At 52.4% G+C, this 19940-nt stretch overlaps 7 protein-coding genes across 7 annotated transcripts; all 7 read left to right on the plus strand.

The window, feature by feature from the left end:
- The first annotated feature begins 79 nt into the window (after positions 1–79).
- On the plus strand, positions 80–845 carry POSPLADRAFT_1041721 (hypothetical protein). The gene is made up of 5 exons (XM_024477962.1): positions 80–112; positions 166–203; positions 260–358; positions 426–535; positions 590–845. The coding sequence occupies exons 1-5, from the start codon at positions 96–98 to the stop codon at positions 752–754; spliced, it is 429 nt and encodes a 142-aa protein (XP_024333938.1). The 5' UTR covers positions 80–95; the 3' UTR covers positions 755–845.
- A 732-nt stretch (positions 846–1577) lies between these two features.
- On the plus strand, positions 1578–6503 carry POSPLADRAFT_1050210 (hypothetical protein; the record flags this gene model as incomplete). The annotated part of the gene is made up of 15 exons (XM_024479938.1): positions 1578–1875; positions 1939–2019; positions 2204–2294; positions 2347–2658; positions 2715–3153; positions 3290–3540; positions 3589–3620; positions 3680–4041; positions 4099–4255; positions 4315–4376; positions 4434–4663; positions 4712–5356; positions 5435–5724; positions 5876–6072; positions 6471–6503. The coding sequence occupies 15 exons, from the start codon at positions 1578–1580 to the stop codon at positions 6501–6503; spliced, it is 3480 nt and encodes a 1159-aa protein (XP_024333939.1).
- A 1001-nt stretch (positions 6504–7504) lies between these two features.
- On the plus strand, positions 7505–9037 carry POSPLADRAFT_1157652 (hypothetical protein; the record flags this gene model as incomplete). The annotated part of the gene is made up of 2 exons (XM_024487222.1): positions 7505–7813; positions 8081–9037. 2 exons carry the CDS (start codon positions 7505–7507, stop codon positions 9035–9037), a joined length of 1266 nt encoding a protein of 421 aa, XP_024333940.1.
- Positions 9038–10046: 1009 nt separating this feature from the next.
- POSPLADRAFT_1186063 (hypothetical protein) lies at positions 10047–11630 on the plus strand (the record flags this gene model as incomplete). The annotated part of the gene is made up of 9 exons (XM_024489199.1): positions 10047–10206; positions 10268–10362; positions 10420–10491; positions 10551–10651; positions 10705–10830; positions 10886–10900; positions 10952–11204; positions 11261–11315; positions 11385–11630. The coding sequence occupies 9 exons, from the start codon at positions 10047–10049 to the stop codon at positions 11513–11515; spliced, it is 1008 nt and encodes a 335-aa protein (XP_024333941.1). The 3' UTR covers positions 11516–11630.
- Positions 11631–12131: 501 nt separating this feature from the next.
- POSPLADRAFT_1085384 (hypothetical protein) lies at positions 12132–12614 on the plus strand (the record flags this gene model as incomplete). The annotated part of the gene is made up of 1 exon (XM_024483035.1): positions 12132–12614. A coding segment is annotated over one exon (483 nt), but the record flags the coding sequence as incomplete, so codon positions are not given.
- Positions 12615–13095: 481 nt separating this feature from the next.
- Positions 13096–16297, plus strand: POSPLADRAFT_1157239 (hypothetical protein; the record flags this gene model as incomplete). The annotated part of the gene is made up of 6 exons (XM_024487150.1): positions 13096–13299; positions 13359–13445; positions 14153–14258; positions 14451–14553; positions 14877–15242; positions 15610–16297. Coding segments are annotated over 6 exons (1554 nt in total), but the record flags the coding sequence as incomplete, so codon positions are not given.
- A 2495-nt stretch (positions 16298–18792) lies between these two features.
- Positions 18793–19257, plus strand: POSPLADRAFT_1061849 (hypothetical protein; the record flags this gene model as incomplete). Its single annotated transcript, XM_024481438.1, has 2 exons — positions 18793–18928; positions 18992–19257. 2 exons carry the CDS (start codon positions 18793–18795, stop codon positions 19255–19257), a joined length of 402 nt encoding a protein of 133 aa, XP_024333944.1.
- Positions 19258–19940: the final 683 nt, after the last annotated feature.

Consider the following 19940-nt stretch of genomic DNA (forward strand, 5'->3'; position numbering starts at 1 on the left):
GCCGTTCCGAGTCTAGCGCCGTGAATCCACACAAGCCGAAGTGAACGGGCGCTTGATTAAGCTGAAACTCCGAGTCTTCACTAAACGTAACCGCCATGGCATCGAGCGCAAAGTCGGTATTGCCACAGTGTTCGAACACAGGTAGCTGACATAAATTGGGACAAGGACGTTGGCTACCTGCATCTTCTGCAAAATCGTCAAGGGTTCGCTGCTGTAGTTCTCAGAATTGATGCGCACGAACTCACGGACCCATCTCCAGGGGAGATCCCCAGCTTCAAGCTGATCGAGACCGAGACAACTTACTCATTCCTCGACATTAATCCGTTAGCGAAGGGCCACTCTCTGGTGATATCCAAGTGTAGGTCCCGTTGCCCAATCCGCTTGACGCCTTCACACAAACAGTGATACGTTGAACGACCACACAGATCACGCGGAGAAGCTGCACGAGCTTCCAGATGAGTCCTTGACGGACATTCTCCGCATTGCGAAACAGATCGCAGTGGCGACAGGCGCAGAGAATTACAATATCCTCCAGGTATGGTTCCTATCTCCCGACGGCGCAGTGGCTGATTTACCCCGTTCTCGACAGAACAACGGTCGCATCGCTCATCAAGAAGTCGATCACGTTCATTTCCACGTAATCCCGAAGCCGAGTACTTCCGACACTGAGGGTCTTGTTGTCGGATGGCCGCAGCAAAAGGTGGCTCTCGACGAACTCGCCAAGATCCACGAGGAGATCAAAGGAAAGTTATGATGAGATGGATGAGAACAACTGAATATGTCGCTCAGTCTACTCACATGTGGTGACCATGCATTCTACGTTTTATATCTGATATTTGGCGTGATCACGCCTGTTGCAAGATCCCCGTGCAGTGGCTGTATCAGCAAGTACACAATCACTCACAGTATCCGCCAAGTACTCAGCGGATCGGAGCCTGATTCATACACACCACAACAATATGATCCACAGCTTTGACGCTGTCAAACCACATAGCGCCTAGAGGCTGCCTTCGAAATGATGGTGGAATTGTCAGCTTGTTCGGACCCCTCAGGTAATCTACTATGTTCCCTCTGGTTGTCATGATTCCTTCGCGCTTGAACAATGCCTCTAGATTTACTTCGTGGACATACAGGTGTCTTGTCTATCTTGAAGGTCGGAAACGAAGCCAACATCTAGTACAGATAAAACGTACTCCATAAAGTATTTCTGCTTGGGAACAGGTGTTCGCTCGCTGTTGTCACAGCACAGCCTTGGTCTTATGCTTCATGCTGACAAGAATGCCATGTCGGCGCTCATCCATGACTTGCTATTCGAAACTTCTCGCCTACTTCTAACCCTGAACTGATCGTAACGGTTTCCACCGGGAAACAGCTAGACATGCGTGTCGGCGCTGTTAGCCGTGTTCACTCATGTCTGGACCCGGGCGTATGTTCCTTGCCTCATGTACCTGAGAATCTATCGCACGCACGAGTCGAGGAACATTAGGTTAATGGGCGTCCCGCAAGCTTCCTATATAATGCCTATGGGCACCTGCGGACGCTCATTCATTAATAGGCTCGCGTGACAAGGCCCTACTATGACGCTTCCTCGACTTCTTCGCAGGCTGAGCCGCAAGAGCATCGATAAGTTGTCTGCCTTTGATGCCCCTGTCCCTCCTGTTCCGGAACTTTCTCCTACACCGGACACCCTCTCACCTACCTCGGACGTCAATTCGGAGCGTACCGCGGTCAATTACTTTTCCTCACCCCTCCAATCCCCTACTTCGGTGGTCAGCGTGCCTGAGGACATCGTCTCGCAGAGCATTACTGCCGCCGCTAAAGTGATTACCAGGCACGAAGAAGAGTCGAAGAATGACCGACTACTTGGAAAACTTGGTGAGTCTGGCCTATCCTGTAGTATTTACTTAAAATTGATCAGTTACCACTTTCTCATGGTAGACGACAAGATTACTGTGGTTACAACCGCGACGAGTTATGTAACGGCCGTTGCTGCTCCGGTCAAAGCTGCTCTGGATGCTAGTGGAGCAACGCCGGCCATCCAGCGTGGCATCCACGAACTCGCTGACGCTGCTCCTGTCCTCATGAAGATTCTCGACGAGGTTGCAGACATTCACCCTTTCATCAAGGGCGAGTAAAATCACAGCAGCATACAAGGTTCTCATGCTTAATCTCTGAACAGTCGCTGTCATGGCCTTTAAAGCAGTATACAAGCTGGAGGAAGCAAAGAAGTCTAACGATGACACCGTGAAGGCTCTGTATATCAAGATGAAAGATATGATGGATGTGCTACTTCAGTACGTGCATTGGCCCCCTCATTAAAAAACCAATGGTTTAATGCAAGAACAGGTTGCGCGACGTTAGAGATCCCACGTTAGTTGGCCCCAACGGGCTCACAGCTAAACCAAGGATGCAAGAACTAGTGGAACATATGGCCGGTGATATCAAAGACTGCGGTAACGCTTGCGACGCATACTCAAGGGTCAAGCCCGTGACGAAAGTCCTTTTGGGACCAGTCTGGGTAGGACGGCTGAGCAAGTTCATCGACGTCTTCGCGCAAAGACGACAAGATTTCGAGTTCGCGTTGTCCATTCATACAGGCCGTGGAGTAGACGAAGTCAACCGGAAGATGGACGAACTTAACGAGCAGACGAAGCAATTGTCAGTGGGCTTTTCCTTGCTACTTCGATGAAGCTAATGTCCATTCACTGGGCTAGCGCCGAGATGTTCGAGCACTTTATGAAGACATGTATCCCACCGGGGCAAGCCCAGCTCGTCGACTTCGTACAAGCAAAGGGGGGCCCTCAAGCAGTTCTCCAGGATGAAGAAGCCCTTCGACAATTAAGTGCACGACAATCCACCAGTACATCGAGACTTGCTACAGCCAGCGTGTCTACTGGACGAACGCGCCATAAGGAACACCTCGCGCGTATCACCGGAGAGGCTGCTGATCCCAAAGACGACTTCAAGCGCCTCCATGAGGAACTTGCTCTCGATCCCGAGGCTGTCATCGAAAACAACATGAAATTGTTCCAGCCTAGGTTCGAAATGCAACAGAAGCATCTTTTGGAGGAGATGGAAAGCATTGTCCACCGAGAAAGCGATCGCGTAATTGATGCAGTGAATTCGGGGCCACACGTGAAAGTTGTGGACAAGGTGAGACAACCGGTCGTCTCAGGAGTGACCGCACTTAATTAGTCTATAGACCATCGCTGAGATCTGGAAATTGATGGTATGGTGTCATACTTCTATTCCTCAAATACTCTTCACTAACTAATCAATCGACTTATAGGCATGGCGTGGGAGTGTCAAAGCACGACACTTGGCTCTTGCGCTTCGCGACCATTACCAAGAAAGGGCAGAGAAGAGAGAGAATGGTGGTCACAGACATCGCACGCGAAGCGATGCGGATGCTTGGGCACTAGAATGGATCAGCCTCAAGCGACTCCAACCAATCATAGACGCCATAGACGACGACGCGTCAGGGTTCATCACGATTTCAGAAGTTAATAACTTCACGACGTCTCGCCCGGTGAATTGGAGGTGCGCTAAGCTATTTCCGCTTGCGGACTATGCTAATTCAATGCACAGCCTGCCGCAACGGCTAGCATACTGGTCCATCGGTCTGCTCCCTTTCTCGTTTCTAATTTTCTTTGGCTTGACATGTTGCATTCACGTTCAGGTTGGCAAGCATTCTCTACTGTATACGCCCACAAAATCGAGGCATTACTAGGAAAGATGTTCGCCCTGAGAAATGCGACTCGCGGAGCTGACAATGAGGCCATTCGCGGGAAGATCGCGCCCGCCTTCCGTGAGGCGAATTGTCGCTCTGTCGATCACTATCTCGAGGTTGTGTGGTCGGGAACCATCATGCTGACTCGCGCACTACAGAAAGTGCACGTGGAGGATTCTTTGCTCGCGCGATTTCAAAGCTACATTGACAGTGAGGAAGATAGGATGAAAAGCAATTTGGAGCACATCAAATATCACATTGATGGCATGCACACTCTACTTCAGGTCATGGGTTCTGGCAGGATTGAAAGAGTAAGTATATCAATTTGTGTCTTACCTGATCGTTGACTCGGTTCTGATGTCACTCAGTATTTATTCCCGATGCTCTATTTATTCTTGAGACGGGATCTGGAAATCATTCGTTTATGCCACAAGAAAGTCATCCAGCCTGCTGAGTTGAATCAATCAGCGGCGAACATTATCTGGTTGCTCGAAGCTGTAGCTGAGCGTCACACTTCCCTGGAGGGTAAGTCTTGTCCGTTTGGATTTGAATGAGCGGTTGACTGAGCCAACGTCAACTTACAGAAACCTTTCGAGAGCAAAATATTGATGTGGCGCAGCAATTCAGCGCAACATCATGTGGCCTGGTGTGTTCCTGAGATGCGTATCTGTTTCCTGTGGCTACTGGCTCATGTCGTGCTCAGTTTGCATTTTGGCATGATGACACCGCGCTATTCGGCCGTGAACACATGCGCAACTTCCCATTCCATGACACACTACTCGAGGATTGGGCGGACAAACCCCATATGCCTCCGGAGGCTGTCTTGAATTATCCACTCTCCAGCGAGTATCCCTATGACTGTGCCACGGAAGCAATCCCTCCATTCGAAGAAACGAAAGAAGACATGACCGCGGAGCCGCTCATTGGATCAATGTAATATCGATTCATCCAGTCATAGTAGCCTCACTGATGGCATTGCAGAATTGGCCCTTGGACGGGTTTCATGGTGATGAATGATGAATTTCCGGCTCAACCGACGTTCCACCTGAACATCCACGCGTCGTCAGAACGCGGGCGGTTCGAAGCATCTGGTATCGCATCCGATGGTGCATTCTTCCGCGGATCTGGTACTGTCACCTTCCCATCGGACAGCGACGGACCCCTTTACATCTTCAAAATGATGTTCGACAGGTCGTGCGTCTCTGTCTGGACCCTCAATGGGTCTCTGAATGATGATGGAGAGACGTTGTCTGGGAGCTGGGGATACAATTCCTCGGATAGACGTAACGTTTTCGTCTTCTCCAGAACTCGCAGAGCTGTGGAAACGACAGTGGCACTATTCCTCGATATCGGCCTCAGCAGGAACCGTGCATTATGGCAGTTTGCAATCAGCAGTGTCGTCGAGCGCATTCGAAGGCAGGCTGCCTTCTGGAGATCATTTAAACAGCAACGTTTCAATAGGAGTAGATACATAGAGCTGATGAACCGCCGGCGTGGTTTTGGGCGTCATTTAGACTCCTATGAGGACCGAGAACTCGAGCGATGCTTGCGTAGCCTTTCAGCTCTGGAAGCGCGGACATACGAAACCTTCCGCCTCCATCGACTTCGAACGACCCCTTCTTATCTGTGAGTAGTCGCGAGCGACTTCGATGTCCCAGTGCATTTACAAGTGTCTGTTCTTCCCAGGGCACGATGGTGCGACAGTTGCGGAGGGAACATTCTCGGTTCTCGAATTGTGTGCATCGATTGCGACGTCGCAAACACTGTCGATCTATGCGACGATCCGCGATGTTCCCTCACACGAGTAGATCTAGAACGCCGACCAGACCTACCGTCGCCTCATCTATCATCACACTCCGTCTTCAAGGTGCGAAAGATGCTTCATCTCAAAGATTTCGGAAAGGTCGACTCCGCTGCCCGGGAGGCGCTGAAGAGGGCGACAGCCACGTTGAGAGATGGCAACGACATTGACCCAAAGGAAACTGAGAACGTCAGTGAGCCGACTACGAAACTGCTCACGAAAAGATTGGTCTGTATAGTATGCCACGAGCGCGTTCACGCGCCGTGTTGGTACTGTATTCGTTGCACAGGTGAATATCTTGACAACTTCTGTGTACATATGGTATGGCTGACATCTACTGGCAGAAGATACATTCATTTGCACAAGTTGCGACGCAAAGGGTGCCGTATCAATAGGGCAGCACCGGGCAGACCACGCCCTTGTGAAATGTGGCTCGTCGGGGATTGGCGGGCCGTCGCTGACTATAGAGCATCGACTGGAAGTCTTGGAGAGACGGTTCGGCGCGGTGGATCACAAGCTTGCGCAGCTGGACGTTCGTTTGGTACGGGTCCATGAGCTGCTTGTTTCAATGGCTACAAGGGACGTTCCATCCACCCCGTTACTTACTACCAATATCCGATGGTGATATAACGATGGTACTGACATTCTATTAACGGACCATTACATGTAATATAACCGTTCATTCTGATTCACTGTGTTCTTTGAGGGCGGTTGCCCCTCAGTCAGGTTGCTTGTGACTTGCTGCTGTGAGCTATGTAGTTGTTCTGAGTCCGCCGTTCAACCACACGAGATACAAGAGAATGAATCTAAGCGTGAGGGGCCAGTAATTTCGACCGCAAAGAAATATTCACTTTAAAGCTGTGAGATTGAGCTCGTCCATAATCATCCAACGGGAGTCGACTGAGGCGGAACATGTAAAACTATCTGGTTTTCTTTCAGGATTTCGCCAAATATTTTACCCCTCAGACCTAGTCTCCCCCAGGCAGCGTACAATAGAGCGCCCTTTTTGGAAGTTGGAGGATGGTCACTCTAAAGGTCTGCGTCAATACGCGCCCCGGACCGTAACTTAAGACAGCATTTCGATCGTGCTAGCACTTGCCGGCTGATGGCCGAGCCATGCCGGATGTTGGCCGAAACGATCTCATCAGTCCTACCGCTCCTCTGGTGCCAGCAACGCCTCTCTGAGGCTCTCTTCGCTGCTGCTACCGCTCTCAACATCACTCAAGGAGAGTGGACAGAAGACATAATTATGTTGCTAGTGAGCAGATGCATTTTGTGTATTCCCCGTCTCCGAGTCAGAGCCTGCGTTCTCGAATCCCTACTACTCGACTGTCTTACAAATCGTACAACTCCCTCACTGGCTACTCCTAGCCTTCCAATAATTCACAATGGCTACCAATCCGCCTGCAGTACATGGTGAGGGAGTTGCCACACCGAGGTTTTCAGCGCGACGTGTCCGCGTTATGTATAGATCGCGACGACGCGTTTCGGAGATGAAACCACTTACGTAACTCCGACATCGTGTCTTACTGTCGGGACCCCCCAAATTGAACCAGACTACCTCAGACCCAAATATGAATCTCTTCCGAAATCCATTTGTGCAATGGGCCCCAGATTGATGTGATACATATGTAATTGTCTCGATGATAGTCCTGGGTACCCTGAGTGGTACAAGATTTGGTTGAAAACATTGTTGACCTCACCTGTCCGCAACAGATACATCAATAAAATCCACACTTGGAATCCATATGCTATCTTATCATATCTTGCTTTGCTTCATCCTTGCATGTCCAATAAGCTACTCATAACTTGATTCTCTTACTCATAACACCTTTGACTTTGACATCGTCAACAACCCTTGGACGCAGTGAGCAAGTTCGTTGGACTCGTCCTCGACTAATCGCTCAACAGGTATGTGCGACCTCTTGCTTTCCGCTCGTAGTAGTAATGAATCAACACGAAAGACTTCAGTCATGCCGAATGAATACGGAGACTCATTAAACGAAGCCATTGCGCCCCATCAGATCACTCCCTCACCCAACCCAAACCCTCGTCCTCGACGGATATCCATGGCTGACATCCTCGACGATGTTCTAGTGCTGATCTTCTATCAAGTCTTCAAATCCACAGGTCAACGTAGTCATAAGAAGGGGATACATTTCCCAGAGTCAGTTGCCTCGGTTTGTGCGCGATGGAGGGCAGTGATGTTCTCCGTATCGGAGTTCTGGAGTGTTCTGCTCATTGGTACCTCGGACTGGGATATGTCGACACAATTGCCAGTTGTCAGTCGATATCTCGATCTGTCGAAGGATAGGCCTCTTGATATCACCATCTGGACTCCTAACGCCGACAGGGATATTTTGAGTCCAGCCGGCGTGCACGAGAAGGCTCACGTCGCCGCTGTCATGGCGCTCCTCATCCCACACCAGGGGCGCTGGCAAAAACTATACGTCGATGTTATATACAGCACATCCCTTCCGCGACCTCACCTCGATTTCTATGGCACCTTGCCACATCTCAGATATCTGGTCTTGAGATGCGCCTCTGAGATATGCCAAGTCGAAACTGTTACTCCGACCACCGGGACTCTAGAGGCACCCATCTTGGAGTCGATGGACATCCATGGGATGTCCTTGCGCCAAATGTTCGACTGTGGGACCCCAATGCTCCCCAAAGTCAATGAGATCCGCATTGATGGCTATGACTACCACGAATTCCCTCCATTCCCAGTGGCCGATTTCGTTAGATTGCTGTACAAGCTACCGTCGCTACGCACGCTTCGTTGCAGCGACATCGAATTGACTCCATCTGGCGATGAGCTTGCCCCACCCGACCTCGGAAATCCTCCAGAGATCAAAGTGGTGGAGTTCACGAGAATGGACGGCGACTGTATACAGGAGATCAGTTCACGCTTAGGCCGGCCCACAGTCCCCCTTGCTCATTACACCAAATGCAGGATCTTGGAGCCGTTGGAACTGTTTCGCACGTCAGGATCATGCATTCTGACCGACATGGACACGGATTGGGATATTCTGAATATCCTAAAGGACCAGAACGGCCCACAATGTTCGACACTCCACATCGAGGGCAGCCCATTCTGGGAGGACATGGTCGAACTCCTGGCCGGGCCTTTACCTGATGGTAGCTGGATATGCCCGAACTTGACCGAGCTTATTCTTTCAGGTTGCTGTGAGGGATTTTTCGACGACAGGCCGGCGCAGCGAGCCCTTGTGAACATGATCAAGGCTCGCGACGCTTTGTATAACAGCACAGGACTTCCGCCCCAGGGACATCCTGACCATGTCGTCTCGTCTTTAACGAGGCTGACGGTGGACGCCAAAGGACGTTTCGGGCGTTATATCGAGGCAGATGATCTTGAATGGCTCGACGCTAATCTCGCTTCCGTACGTTGGGGTGATTGGTCAGGGGGTACTAAGGAGCATGGCGAATCGGAATCCTCGACTGAGGAAACTGACAGTGAGACCAACGACTCGTGCGAAGAATAGTTGGATGTGGGTGAGTCACGATCATCTTTACTACTATAGTCTACACCATACTGAAGACGCGACTAACTGCAGTGGGTGACCCAGCGTTTGCTGTATGTATATTGAAAGACGACGATTGATCCACACTCGTACCCGACTCGCTGTACGGTCAGCATTGGATCGCACAGGAAGCTCTCGAGGACTCCTGGGTTCGTCAGGACCTGCTGCACCCTTCTTGCTGCCAGCGAGCTGCAGCTGTATGGACAGGCACTGAATTTCAAGCGAGCTTTCGAAACGGAAGCCCGTAACGTAGTGCGCTGGTGTGCAATAAGGGCCTGGGTGGTTCTCAGGGCGCGCATAGTTGGATCGACTTCTGCAAAGCTCGCCACGCGTGACGTAGATCCCGCGTTTGATCAGTAGCAGTCAACCATCTGCGCCAACAAGAGAAGCGATGTCACGTACGTGCAGAGTTCGTACTTATTCCGCCTTGTTATGTCGCAGGTTATTTGCCATATGTAGTAACCCTAACCTCATTTGAACATCTTTATCAAACGCGAAACGGACATGTATTTGCTGTCTCAGATCCCAATTGCTTCCGGTCCTACCACTTGTCATGGCCAGTCAAAATGCCCATCATCCAGTATTGCAGACGTAAGGCTTTGGAGATCCGCTCTACTAGTAACATGCAGGATTTTGCCCTACGACCATACGGCCGCCCGTTGATCCCTATGGTGGGAATCCAGAACGCCGCTATCGTGCACAGGGTCCGCGTTGGCGTCATGCCTGCATACCGGCCAAGCGCGGCATTACATCGGCGGGTTATAAACCTCTGCAGCCTGCGCACGCTCAGCCGAGCCCCACCGTAGCTGCACCCCCCCGACGATCGCGTACGGCGTACATGTCATCCGCCTCCTACAAACTTATATCAACCCGCGACCCGGAGGAGGTCGAGGAACAGCAGTCCACATTCCAACCGCACCGCAAGAGGAGCTTCTTCGGGTTTGCTAAACTCGCGCGTATCGCTGCAGTCATGGTGCTCGCGTACGTCGGTGTCCGATTCTTCGCTCGTACGGCCACGAAGCTGCGTGCGCCGTCCGCGCCCGGGTGCCATGGGTCTCAGCGCAACTTGTCGTCGCTCCCGTCGCACTACGCGCTGCCCTCTGGGGACAAGATCCCTGCAGTAGCCCTCGGTATGTAGTTTGCATTTTCTCATTCGCTTGCCTGGTGACCGTCGGTACTGACTGTGCTCAGGGGTGTGGCAGGCAGGCAAGGGAGAAGTAGGAGCAGCTCTGAAGACGGCGCTGGACACGGGCTACAGGCATATTGATGGTGCTTGGATCTACGGGGTGGGTCCATCGTTTGGCAAGCTCGACTCTTGGACGGACTTTCTAACGTTCTGGCAGAACGAAGCAGAAGTGGGAGAGGCGATCAAGGCGAGCGGAGTTCCTCGCGAAGAGCTCTGGCTGACCTCTAAGGTGAGCGGCTGAGCCATCGCCGTATTCCGAGAGATGCGTTGTACTCACTAGCAGTATAGCTTTGGAATACGTTCCACGCGCCAGAGGACGTCGAGTCCGCTCTGGACGACACGTTGAGCAAGCTTGACACTGAATATCTCGATCTGTATCTGATGCACTGGTGAGTTGGGTGGGTGTTATATCGAAGATTTCCTCAGTAAGCACTCCGCGCAGGCCAATCGCATTCAAGAAAGGCACAACAGAGCTCGACGAGACGCTGACGGCTAACCCGTACCCCACATGGCAGAAGCTGGAGGAGATGGTTGAGAAGGGCAAAGTTCGCAACATCGGCATTAGCAAGTGAGCACCATTCTTGCATCACTCATGATCCCGTGCTGACGATCGTCCCCCGCAGCTTCAACATTCCCCGGTGAGTCGCCCGACGCGGGCTCTGCGCCAAGGAGACTCACCTCGTGTGCAGCGTACAGAACCTGACGGCGAACGCGCTGAAGGTGCAGCCGGCCGTGAACCAGGTCGAGCTCAACTTCTGGAACCCCCAGCCGGAGCTGCTCGCGTGGTCCAAGGCGCACGGCCTGCTGCTCGAGGCGTACTCGCCGCTCGGCAGCAGCAAGCAGGTGAAGGAGACGCTGGACCTGCCCGTCGTGCAGACGATCGCGAAGCAGCTCGGCATCACGCCTGCGCAGGCGATCATCTCCTGGCATGTGCAGCGCGGGGTGCGTGCTCTGCGTGTTCGACGAGAGGGCTCAGACTGATGCGTGGTGACCGATAGACGATCGTCCTTCCGAAGAGTGTGACGCCGTCGCGTGTGCAGGAGAACTTCCACGGTGCGTGGGGCGCAGAGCCCTTGTTCGTGCGATGGTGCGGTGTGGCTGACGCGTGGTGCATCGTGGTAGTGCAAGCGCTGCCCGACGATCTCTTCGAGGAGCTGGAAAAGGCTGCGACCTCGCACTCTCCGCAGCGCGTTGTGAACCCGTCGAAGAATTGGAAGCTGTCGTTTGACGTGTTCGATGATTACCCTCAGTAGTGGAAGACAGTACTGTAGGTTATGCGGGCGGATTGTCCATGTAAGGACGCTGTATGTGGGAGTGCGTAGCGTCAATTCTTGTCTCCGTCAAAATATATGATGGCCTTCGCCCCTGAAGTTCCTCGGACGAGGTAACATGTAGCTACAAAGGAGCAATGCCAATTCAGTGGACAATTGATGACACATTGCACGTGTTTCATGATCTTCCGCAAGACGCCTTTGATACAATGCGAAGGCACGTCGCGTGCCCTCACAACGCCAGATCATGTTGCGTTCACTCCTTTACATACCACTTTCCGTCTTATCTGGCCTCTCACGTCTCTCACTGTCTGAAGATATTGCGGACGCCACAACGCTCTCATAACAGACTCAGTAATACAGTACTCTCAACATTTTCCGATGTGTCCGGAGATCAATCGGACAATGATCGAAACCAGGCACACATATGAAATAAGCCGCACGTCAGCGCTTTTACGTGTGCCATTGCTCATCCAACCAAACGCGCGCCTATCCTCAAATTCGTGCAATCGTGTGCATATAAAAACCTTTGACCGCAGGCAACAATGCCAGATCACTGTACACCCTCTTTACTTTCTCGGACTAGGCCAACACCATGTCGAAGAAATCTGACGACAAGAAGAGCGTCGTTGTCCTCGGCGGCGGCTTCGTGGGCAGCCTGCTCGCGCGCGCGCTCTCAGCCAAACTCGACCCGGCGAAGCATGACCTGGTTCTCGTCGACCAACGCCCCTTCACGGTGAACCTGATTTCGTCGGCTCGTATGACCGTCACGGAGGAGGGCAACATCGAGGAGCTCGGACGCATCCCGTTCGACAAGCTCTTCGTGAATGGCAACGGGTCGTATCACCGCGGCAAGGCCGTCTCCATCGAGGAGTCTAAGCCTGGGGCGGGCGGCTCAGTCGTGCTGGAGACCGGAGAGCACGTTCCATATGATGTGCTGGTGCTGGCGACGGGGTCGACATGGCCTGGCCCGCTGAACTTCCCGGAGTCCGAACGCTTTGGCGAGCATGTCAAGGAATGGCGCAAGAAGGTTGCGGACGCCAAGGACATCTACATCGTCGGGGGTGGAGCTGTAGGCATTGGTGAGTGATCCGACATGTTATCCTGCAGATGGTCTGTACTGACCAGCAATGCAGAATATGCAGGAGAGATCCGCGAAACATACCCCGTCAGTCTCCTCATTCTAGCTCTAATGTCTGCTTCAACGACAATCCAAACAGCACACGAAAGTCACCATCGTCCACAGCGGAAGTATGCTTCTTAGCGACGTCTACCCAGAGAAATTCCGCAAGGATATGGAGAGGCGCTGCCTCGCCCGCGGCATAAACGTTGTCTTCAGCGAATACGTCGACACCTTCCCCGAGGCAGGCACGGTCGGCTTCACCACCCGCAAGGGGACCCAGTTCGCCACGGCCGACCTCGTTGTGCGCTGCCCTTCCCTTCATCGGCTCTCCCTGGCTTGCTGAGACGTCACACAGATACCCGCATTCGGCGCGCGCCCCAACACGAGCGTCGCCGCCACGCTCGGCGACGACGTCCTCGCGTCTGACGGCTGCGTCAAGGTCCGGCCGACGCTCGAGCTGCCGGGACACCCCGGCGTGTTCGCGGTGGGCGACATCATCCACTGGCGCGAGTGCAAGCAGGCCGCGAAGGGGAACGCGCACCTCGCCGTCGTCGCCGCAAACGTGCTGAGCCTCCTCGCGGGCCAGCCGCTCAAGAAGGAATACAAAGGGAGCATCGAGATGATTGTCATCCCGATTGGGAAGGTGGGTTTTCCGTTGTGTGGGCGTGGGCATGGTGTGCACTGGGCTGACACGATTTTCAGTCGGGTGGCGGCTCGTACTTCGACGTTCTGTGGGGTATCATGCTGGGGGACTGGTTCACACGCCTCGTCAAGGCAAAGGACTTGTTCGTAAGCAAGGCCAGAGCGGACAGGGGCCTTCCGTCTTGAGCATTTCGTTCATTTCGGAGAACAAGCATGGTTTTCACTGTTGGGTCTTTTGTTAGTCTTGTGGATCTTGTTTGCTATCATTACGACATGTTAGAGTGCATGTATAAGGCTAAATTATACATAATATGCACCCGCTGCACGGGAAGTGGCTCGCGAAGCGCTGAATACTACGTCGCATTACCGTTAAAAATGTATTGATAAGACGTCTAGCTATGTCTAAATCAGTGAAATTCCCAAGAGAAAGGACTCAGGTTTCAGAACATTTGACGAAGTTGTATGGTAGCGGGCCAGAGCGGGCCCCACCAGTGACGGGGGCGTCTAATCGCTTTTCGCGTAGTTATGCTTATTTCGCAAGACATTTTCACTTTTATGCCAATCTTTTTGCATATAATCATTTGATGCATGCTTACGCGTGTTTTTAAGTCTTGATAACGGCATTTGAGGGATGTTTGGGTGACTTTCTGTCCTTTCAACGTAAAAACACCTCGGGCGCTTGCATGTATCCTTTGTACTTGTTTGTTCCAACTGAAAGCCCGGCCTCAGCCCCTTTAGCCGAAATATGCTCGCTTTGCTCGCAATCAGCAGGGTATCCTGAGGCGAGGAGAGCAGATCTCAAAACTTTGTTGCAATGATTTATTTTAACAAGGATGATACTCTGCATGACACAGAAAATCACAACAAGCTGCGTCAAGGAAAACTGCGCGACACTAAAACTGAAATATGGATATCAGGGACAGGAGGTTTGCATCCCAGATCTGTACGACTATCGCCGCAGTCCGTGGTGGAGTACTATGTCGCGGCACAGGCCGCGCAGTGGCAATAAGCACCGTGTATCAGCCACAGACTGATTGAGAAGGGTTCAAGAACAATGCATGACTGAGGCAGATATAACATACCAGGTGACCTAACTTGGAGTTCTTTTGCATTGTAGAGTCTCCTCGTGGTACACTAAAATACTATTCGCAGAGCGTAAGCTGCAGGTTCACATCACTTGCGGGAGTCGCTTCAAGTGGCTCGTGTTCCCTTCAACCATCACCCTCGAACTCATCAAAATCACATCGCCGCTAGGGTTCAAAACTGGTTCAAAATCTTCTTGATAGCGCGCCGGATCTGGTGAATTGCTGTGCTAGCAGTGTGTGCGATTGAGACTGTCTGAAACACGCCCGCGTCCAAATAGTACGTTCGGCCTCATCTTCCATCCGCTTCTTCCTGTCTTGATGCGTCTGATCAAGTCATGGCAAACGAGCCAGTCAATGTAGAAAGCAACATTCCGAGCACGCTGCCCCATCCAACGCTTGTGCCCTTCCAGCCGCACCATGCATCCATCTCCGATATGCCAAACGACGTGCTAGTGCTGATATTTCACGAGATATTCAAATCCGTTATGCCCAGTAGACGATGGACACGAAACGGATTGGAGTTCCCAGAGTCAGTTGCGTCTGTCTGCTCGCAGTGGAGAGCAGTCATGTTCTCGGTGTCCATATTCTGGGCCGCCATGCTCATCACCGTCGACGATAACCCCACACCGCAGTCTGTCATTCGCCGATATCTTGCCCTGTCAAACAAGCGGCCGCTGAACATCACCATTTGTCGACATGAAATAGAGTTCGACCTCTTAAGAGCGCGCGTCTCTGAAGATCCGGAATATCGTGCAAGGCTGGCCGATCCTGTGGAGAAATGGCGGATGGCTGCTGTCATGGACCTCCCTGACTCCGCACCAGGATCGTTGGGAAAGACTTTCCGTTCACGTTGTACACAGTACGTCGCTCCCGCAGCCATACCTCGATCTGAGCGGTGCCTTCCCGAGCCTGAAGTATTTATTCATGCACTGCGTACTTGACGAAGGTCCAGATGAACGTCTCGCTCCGACGACCGTGAACATAGATGACCCTATTCTCGATGAATGTTTCGCTCCAACGACCGGGATCATGGATGTCCCTATTCTCGAGCTGATGGAGGCTAGCGGTCTCTTTCTACGTCAAATGTCCGATACTACATTTCCCAATCTCGACGAGCTCATCATCGAAGAGTATCCGCGACACTACCCTCCTTGGACAACGACTGGTCTCGTTAAGTGCATTCGCAAGATGCCTGCACTCCTTACACTGCGTTTGGATAATGTCAGCCTTGAACTCCTTGACGACGAGCTCCCCGATGATGACTACGCATCAAAGCTTAAACTGGTGGACTTCAGACACATGTCGGGCGATGTACTGGAAAATCTCAACGCTCTCTTGGATTGGCCTGTACTCGAGGCTGTGGTGTACAACGACTGTTCGATCCCAAGGCCCGCTGAGCTGTTCCGCGCCTCTCGATATGGTGCGATTAAGTGCATGCAGACTGAGCAGGATGTTCTCAATGTCCTGCGAGATTGGGACGACGAGGATTGCACGCGTCTTCACTTCACCAACAGTGCATTCACGGAGAATATCATCAATGCCCTGTCCGAGCCACAGCCCGATGGCAACTGGATGTGCCCGTACTTGACCGACCTCGTCCTTTCTGGCTTCTGCCAGGGCTTCTCGAACTGTGAACCGGCGCAAGTCGCGTTCATTCGCATGGTCAAGATCCGTCATGCGATGCACGCCAATATCGAATCTGCCGATTCAGAACACGCGGACTTTGCTGTTTCGTCTCTCCAGGAGATCAAGGTGAATATTCAAGGAATTGGCCAGGAGGTCAGCACGGAGGCTTTGGAATGGCTTGATGCCAATGTCCCTTTCGTGACATGGGGTGATTGGTCCGGGGGAACGCAACAGTTCTCCGATTCTGCTTCCAGCTCTGAGGATGCGGAAGACTCAAGTGAAGAATGAACTCGGTCAATGTGTTACGTGTGATCCTGGTAAGCATGCTCTCTCCACCAGGATCACACTCCTAAGCTGATTTCATAAACCCATATTGCTAGTAGCAGCACCCCATGCAGTAGCCCTTCCAAAAACCCATGTAGTAAATCACATCCAGTGAAACATTTGTCTTTCCATTCTATTCCTTGTACTACTAGCGCCCATACTGGCGCCTGTCTTAGCGCTCACCCGCAGGTTGAACATTATGTAGCTTACATAATGGGGTCCGTGCGCACTTCGTACTCGGCATCGTACCACTACATTTCTTTCTTCACTAACACGACCACATAGACACAATGGTCCGTGCGCAGTCGGTACTTGTATAAGTAGTTGTACCATTAGTCGGTTGAACTCTAAGTTCGACCTGGTTATTCATTCAAGTCTCTGCTCCTCTTCGCTTGGAGTAGTGGTCATTCTCGACTTCCTTGCTCGATCTTCAGGACAACGTACTGTCCATAAGTCCTCGCTCGTCACCTACGAGTCAGGCATCAATATAGGAGTATAGACCGTTGTATCAAAAGGTCGAACTTTCTAAGCTACATTCCTAGTTTTACCTAGTCGAACAACTCATCCACCATCACGTCAAACAACGCAGTAAACCCAGTTCCCTTGGGACTACCAGCCCTCGCAGGATCTCCCCTTCTCCAGTACGACCGAGCAGACCGTTGCTTCGTCACCACCACAAGAAGGACTCCCATCTATCCTCGAGGCGGCTCCTGGGTTCGCGCAGAAGGTTCCAACCCGCAGATCGTCGCCCATCAACAGCTTGTCAGCTATTACCAGAGACACCCTCCCACTCACCCAGAAGACATATTTGCCACCCTACGAATCAACGTTGAGCCAGCACAAATAACAGAGAACCTACAGTCACCTGTTAACGAACAATCGTTCGAACTCCCGGACGTTCAGTACGTTCCTATTGAGGCTCCAGACACCGAACCACCACCTGTTTCATTCGCACCAACCAACACACCGGTTGAACCTCTGATGACAATGTTCACTCAAGCAGACATCGATCAGCGCATCGCGGCTGCTCTCGATACATACCAACTTCAACAATCAACCGCCAATCGACCCCTCCGCCTCGACATCCCCGCTCCGGAACCCTTCAGCGGAAAGGCAGAGGATCTTAGACGCTTCCTTCAATGCGTCCTTTCCTACTTCGTTGCCACCAACAACACCAGACTTAGCGATGAAGCAAAGATCACCTTCACGGTAGCATTGATGAGGAAGGACCTAGGGAAGACGTGGGCGGACGCATACTACGAGAAGTCGGCAGGGGGAGTCCAGGTCTATCCCGATTTGGCAGCCTTCGCCACCGCCCTTGAGGAAGCGTTTCCTGAGCACGGAACGCAAATCAAGGCACACCAAATCCTGATGAAGCTGCCCGAACAACAGAAGAACAAGAAGACGGCGCTCTCCCTTGGAAACTACGTCACCCGCTTCGAGCAGCTAGTGTCGAAAGCCCAGCTCAAGGACGCCGAAGTCAATGGCGTCAACCGCACCGAGAACGACTATCACACTCTCCACACCAACTTCGTCAAGGGACTTCCGAAGGAGCTCTACGTCTCTCTTGCAACTAGGGTCGCTAGAGACCGACCCAACACCATGAAAGCCTGGTACAATGAAGTCCGAAACACTGGTGCTGCTGAACAAGGGGCCCTCACCGTCACAGACACCAGGGACTATGGTGAGCCAATGGATATCGACACCGCTGCAGTCGCGGCAACCTTTGCCTCCACATTGGGAGGAAGGAAGTGGGAACTAGGAGCCGTTCTCAATGAGGCCGACCGGAAGCTCCACAGGGACGGGAACCTGTGCTTCTACTGCCACATCAAAGGTCACAGCGCCAAGGATTGCCGAAAGAAAGCGGCCGCACGACAAGGGGGTGGGAGGCCGAACCAGGGAGGATCTGGGAAGGACGACTTCCGCGCCAGAATCAAGACACTCTCCGCTGACGAGAAGCAGGAGCTGTATGAAGAACTTACGATGGAGGATTTTTGAAGGGGCAGGGTGAGCCGACGCAACCACTGCCCGTATCCGTTTCACTGTCCCGTGTAATTCTAGTAGTCCGAAATGAACGCGCTCTGCACATTCCGATTACTGTGGGACGAAAAGACGTCGAGGCGCACGCCTTCATCGATAGCGGCGCAACAGGAATCTTCATCAGCCCGAGATTCGTCCGAGAACATCGACTTCGCACAGAACCCCTTCCCCGACCCATCCCCGTCTTCAACGTGGATGGAACCCCGAACAAAGAAGCACTCATTACGTGAAGAGCTCTCTTATCTTACAAGATAAGCGGAGAACCCTGATTTGTCAAAGCCTATGTCGCCAGCATCGGCAAGGAAGACATCATCTTCGGCCACACTTGGCTCAAACTCGAAAACCCCAAGATAGACTGGAAAACCAGATGAGTGGAGCTGAACCACCGGTGGACAAGAGACGAGACCAGGGCCTGGAAGATGGACCTGTACCAAAGGCAAGTGGCCCGGCTAGAACTAAAGAAGGCTGTAACTACCCCACTCCCAGAACCAACGGAGGACGAATTCGTCGTCATCCCCACCTCAGAGCATGCAACCCTTCCTGAACGGAAGACTAGTGGCGCAGCAGGATACGATATCTCTGCTGCGCACCACCTCATCATCCCCGCCTGACGACTAGGCCTGGTCGGCACTGACCTTACCATGACTATTCCCAAGGGACACTACGGAAGAATCGCACCTTGGTCTGGTCTAGCGCTAAAAGAAATCGATGTCGCTGCAGGAGTAATCGACTCCGATTACCGAGGCAAGGTCTCAGTCCTGCTGGTCAATAACTCTGACCTCCCATTCACCATCAAAGCCGGCGACCGAGTTGCCCAGCTCATCCTTGAAAGGATAAGCACTCCATGTCGCGACTTGAGGTCAAGCGACTTGTGGAAAACCTAAAAGCTGGGGGCGTCCGACTGATTCTCACCGAAGCGATGGTGAGCGATGCTCAAACCTAAGGCTAGGGACAAGATAATATATTAGTGAGGTAAGAAAAGGAATACAAAGGATGCTTACTGACCTAGGGACAAGAGGTCGAAACTGAGGTCCCTAGGGCAGCAGAGGCCGGCTTATATACAGGGGAAGTTTAGGGGAGGCTGTGCGCACTGGTCCGTGCACAGCTGGTCCGTGCGCAGCATGCTGACGCGGCCCCGGGGGCCAGTGAGTCAGAGAGGCTGTGTCAGCGGAGCCCGAGCTGTGCCGCGCACTGCCGCCCCATCTAATCTAATCGTACAGTAGATAGCGATGTGTCCATATCAGGCATGTAGTACAGAGGTCGCGGGTTCGAGCCCGCAAAAAGGAAAAAATTAAAAAACGGCTAGATGCCATACCAACTCGTGACACTCCACCAGTAACACTAACCGACTGCATCGACGAAACTGAATGTGGGGAGGATGGGTTTGGGTCAACGGGTATTGCGTCCATCGAGGAACAAGCGGAGGACATCGACGATGATGAGTTCATCATTTCCTACTTATCTGGAGCGCCGATGATCACCAAGTACAAGAAACAGGAACCCCTGGCAGTGAGGGACGTTCCGCTCAAGGAGCGACTCCCTGAACCCTCATCTGGCTACAAACGAC

This window comes from Postia placenta (assembly GCF_002117355.1).
Source record: "Postia placenta MAD-698-R-SB12 unplaced genomic scaffold POSPLAscaffold_19, whole genome shotgun sequence".
Lineage (NCBI taxonomy): Eukaryota > Fungi > Basidiomycota > Agaricomycetes > Polyporales > Adustoporiaceae > Rhodonia > Rhodonia placenta.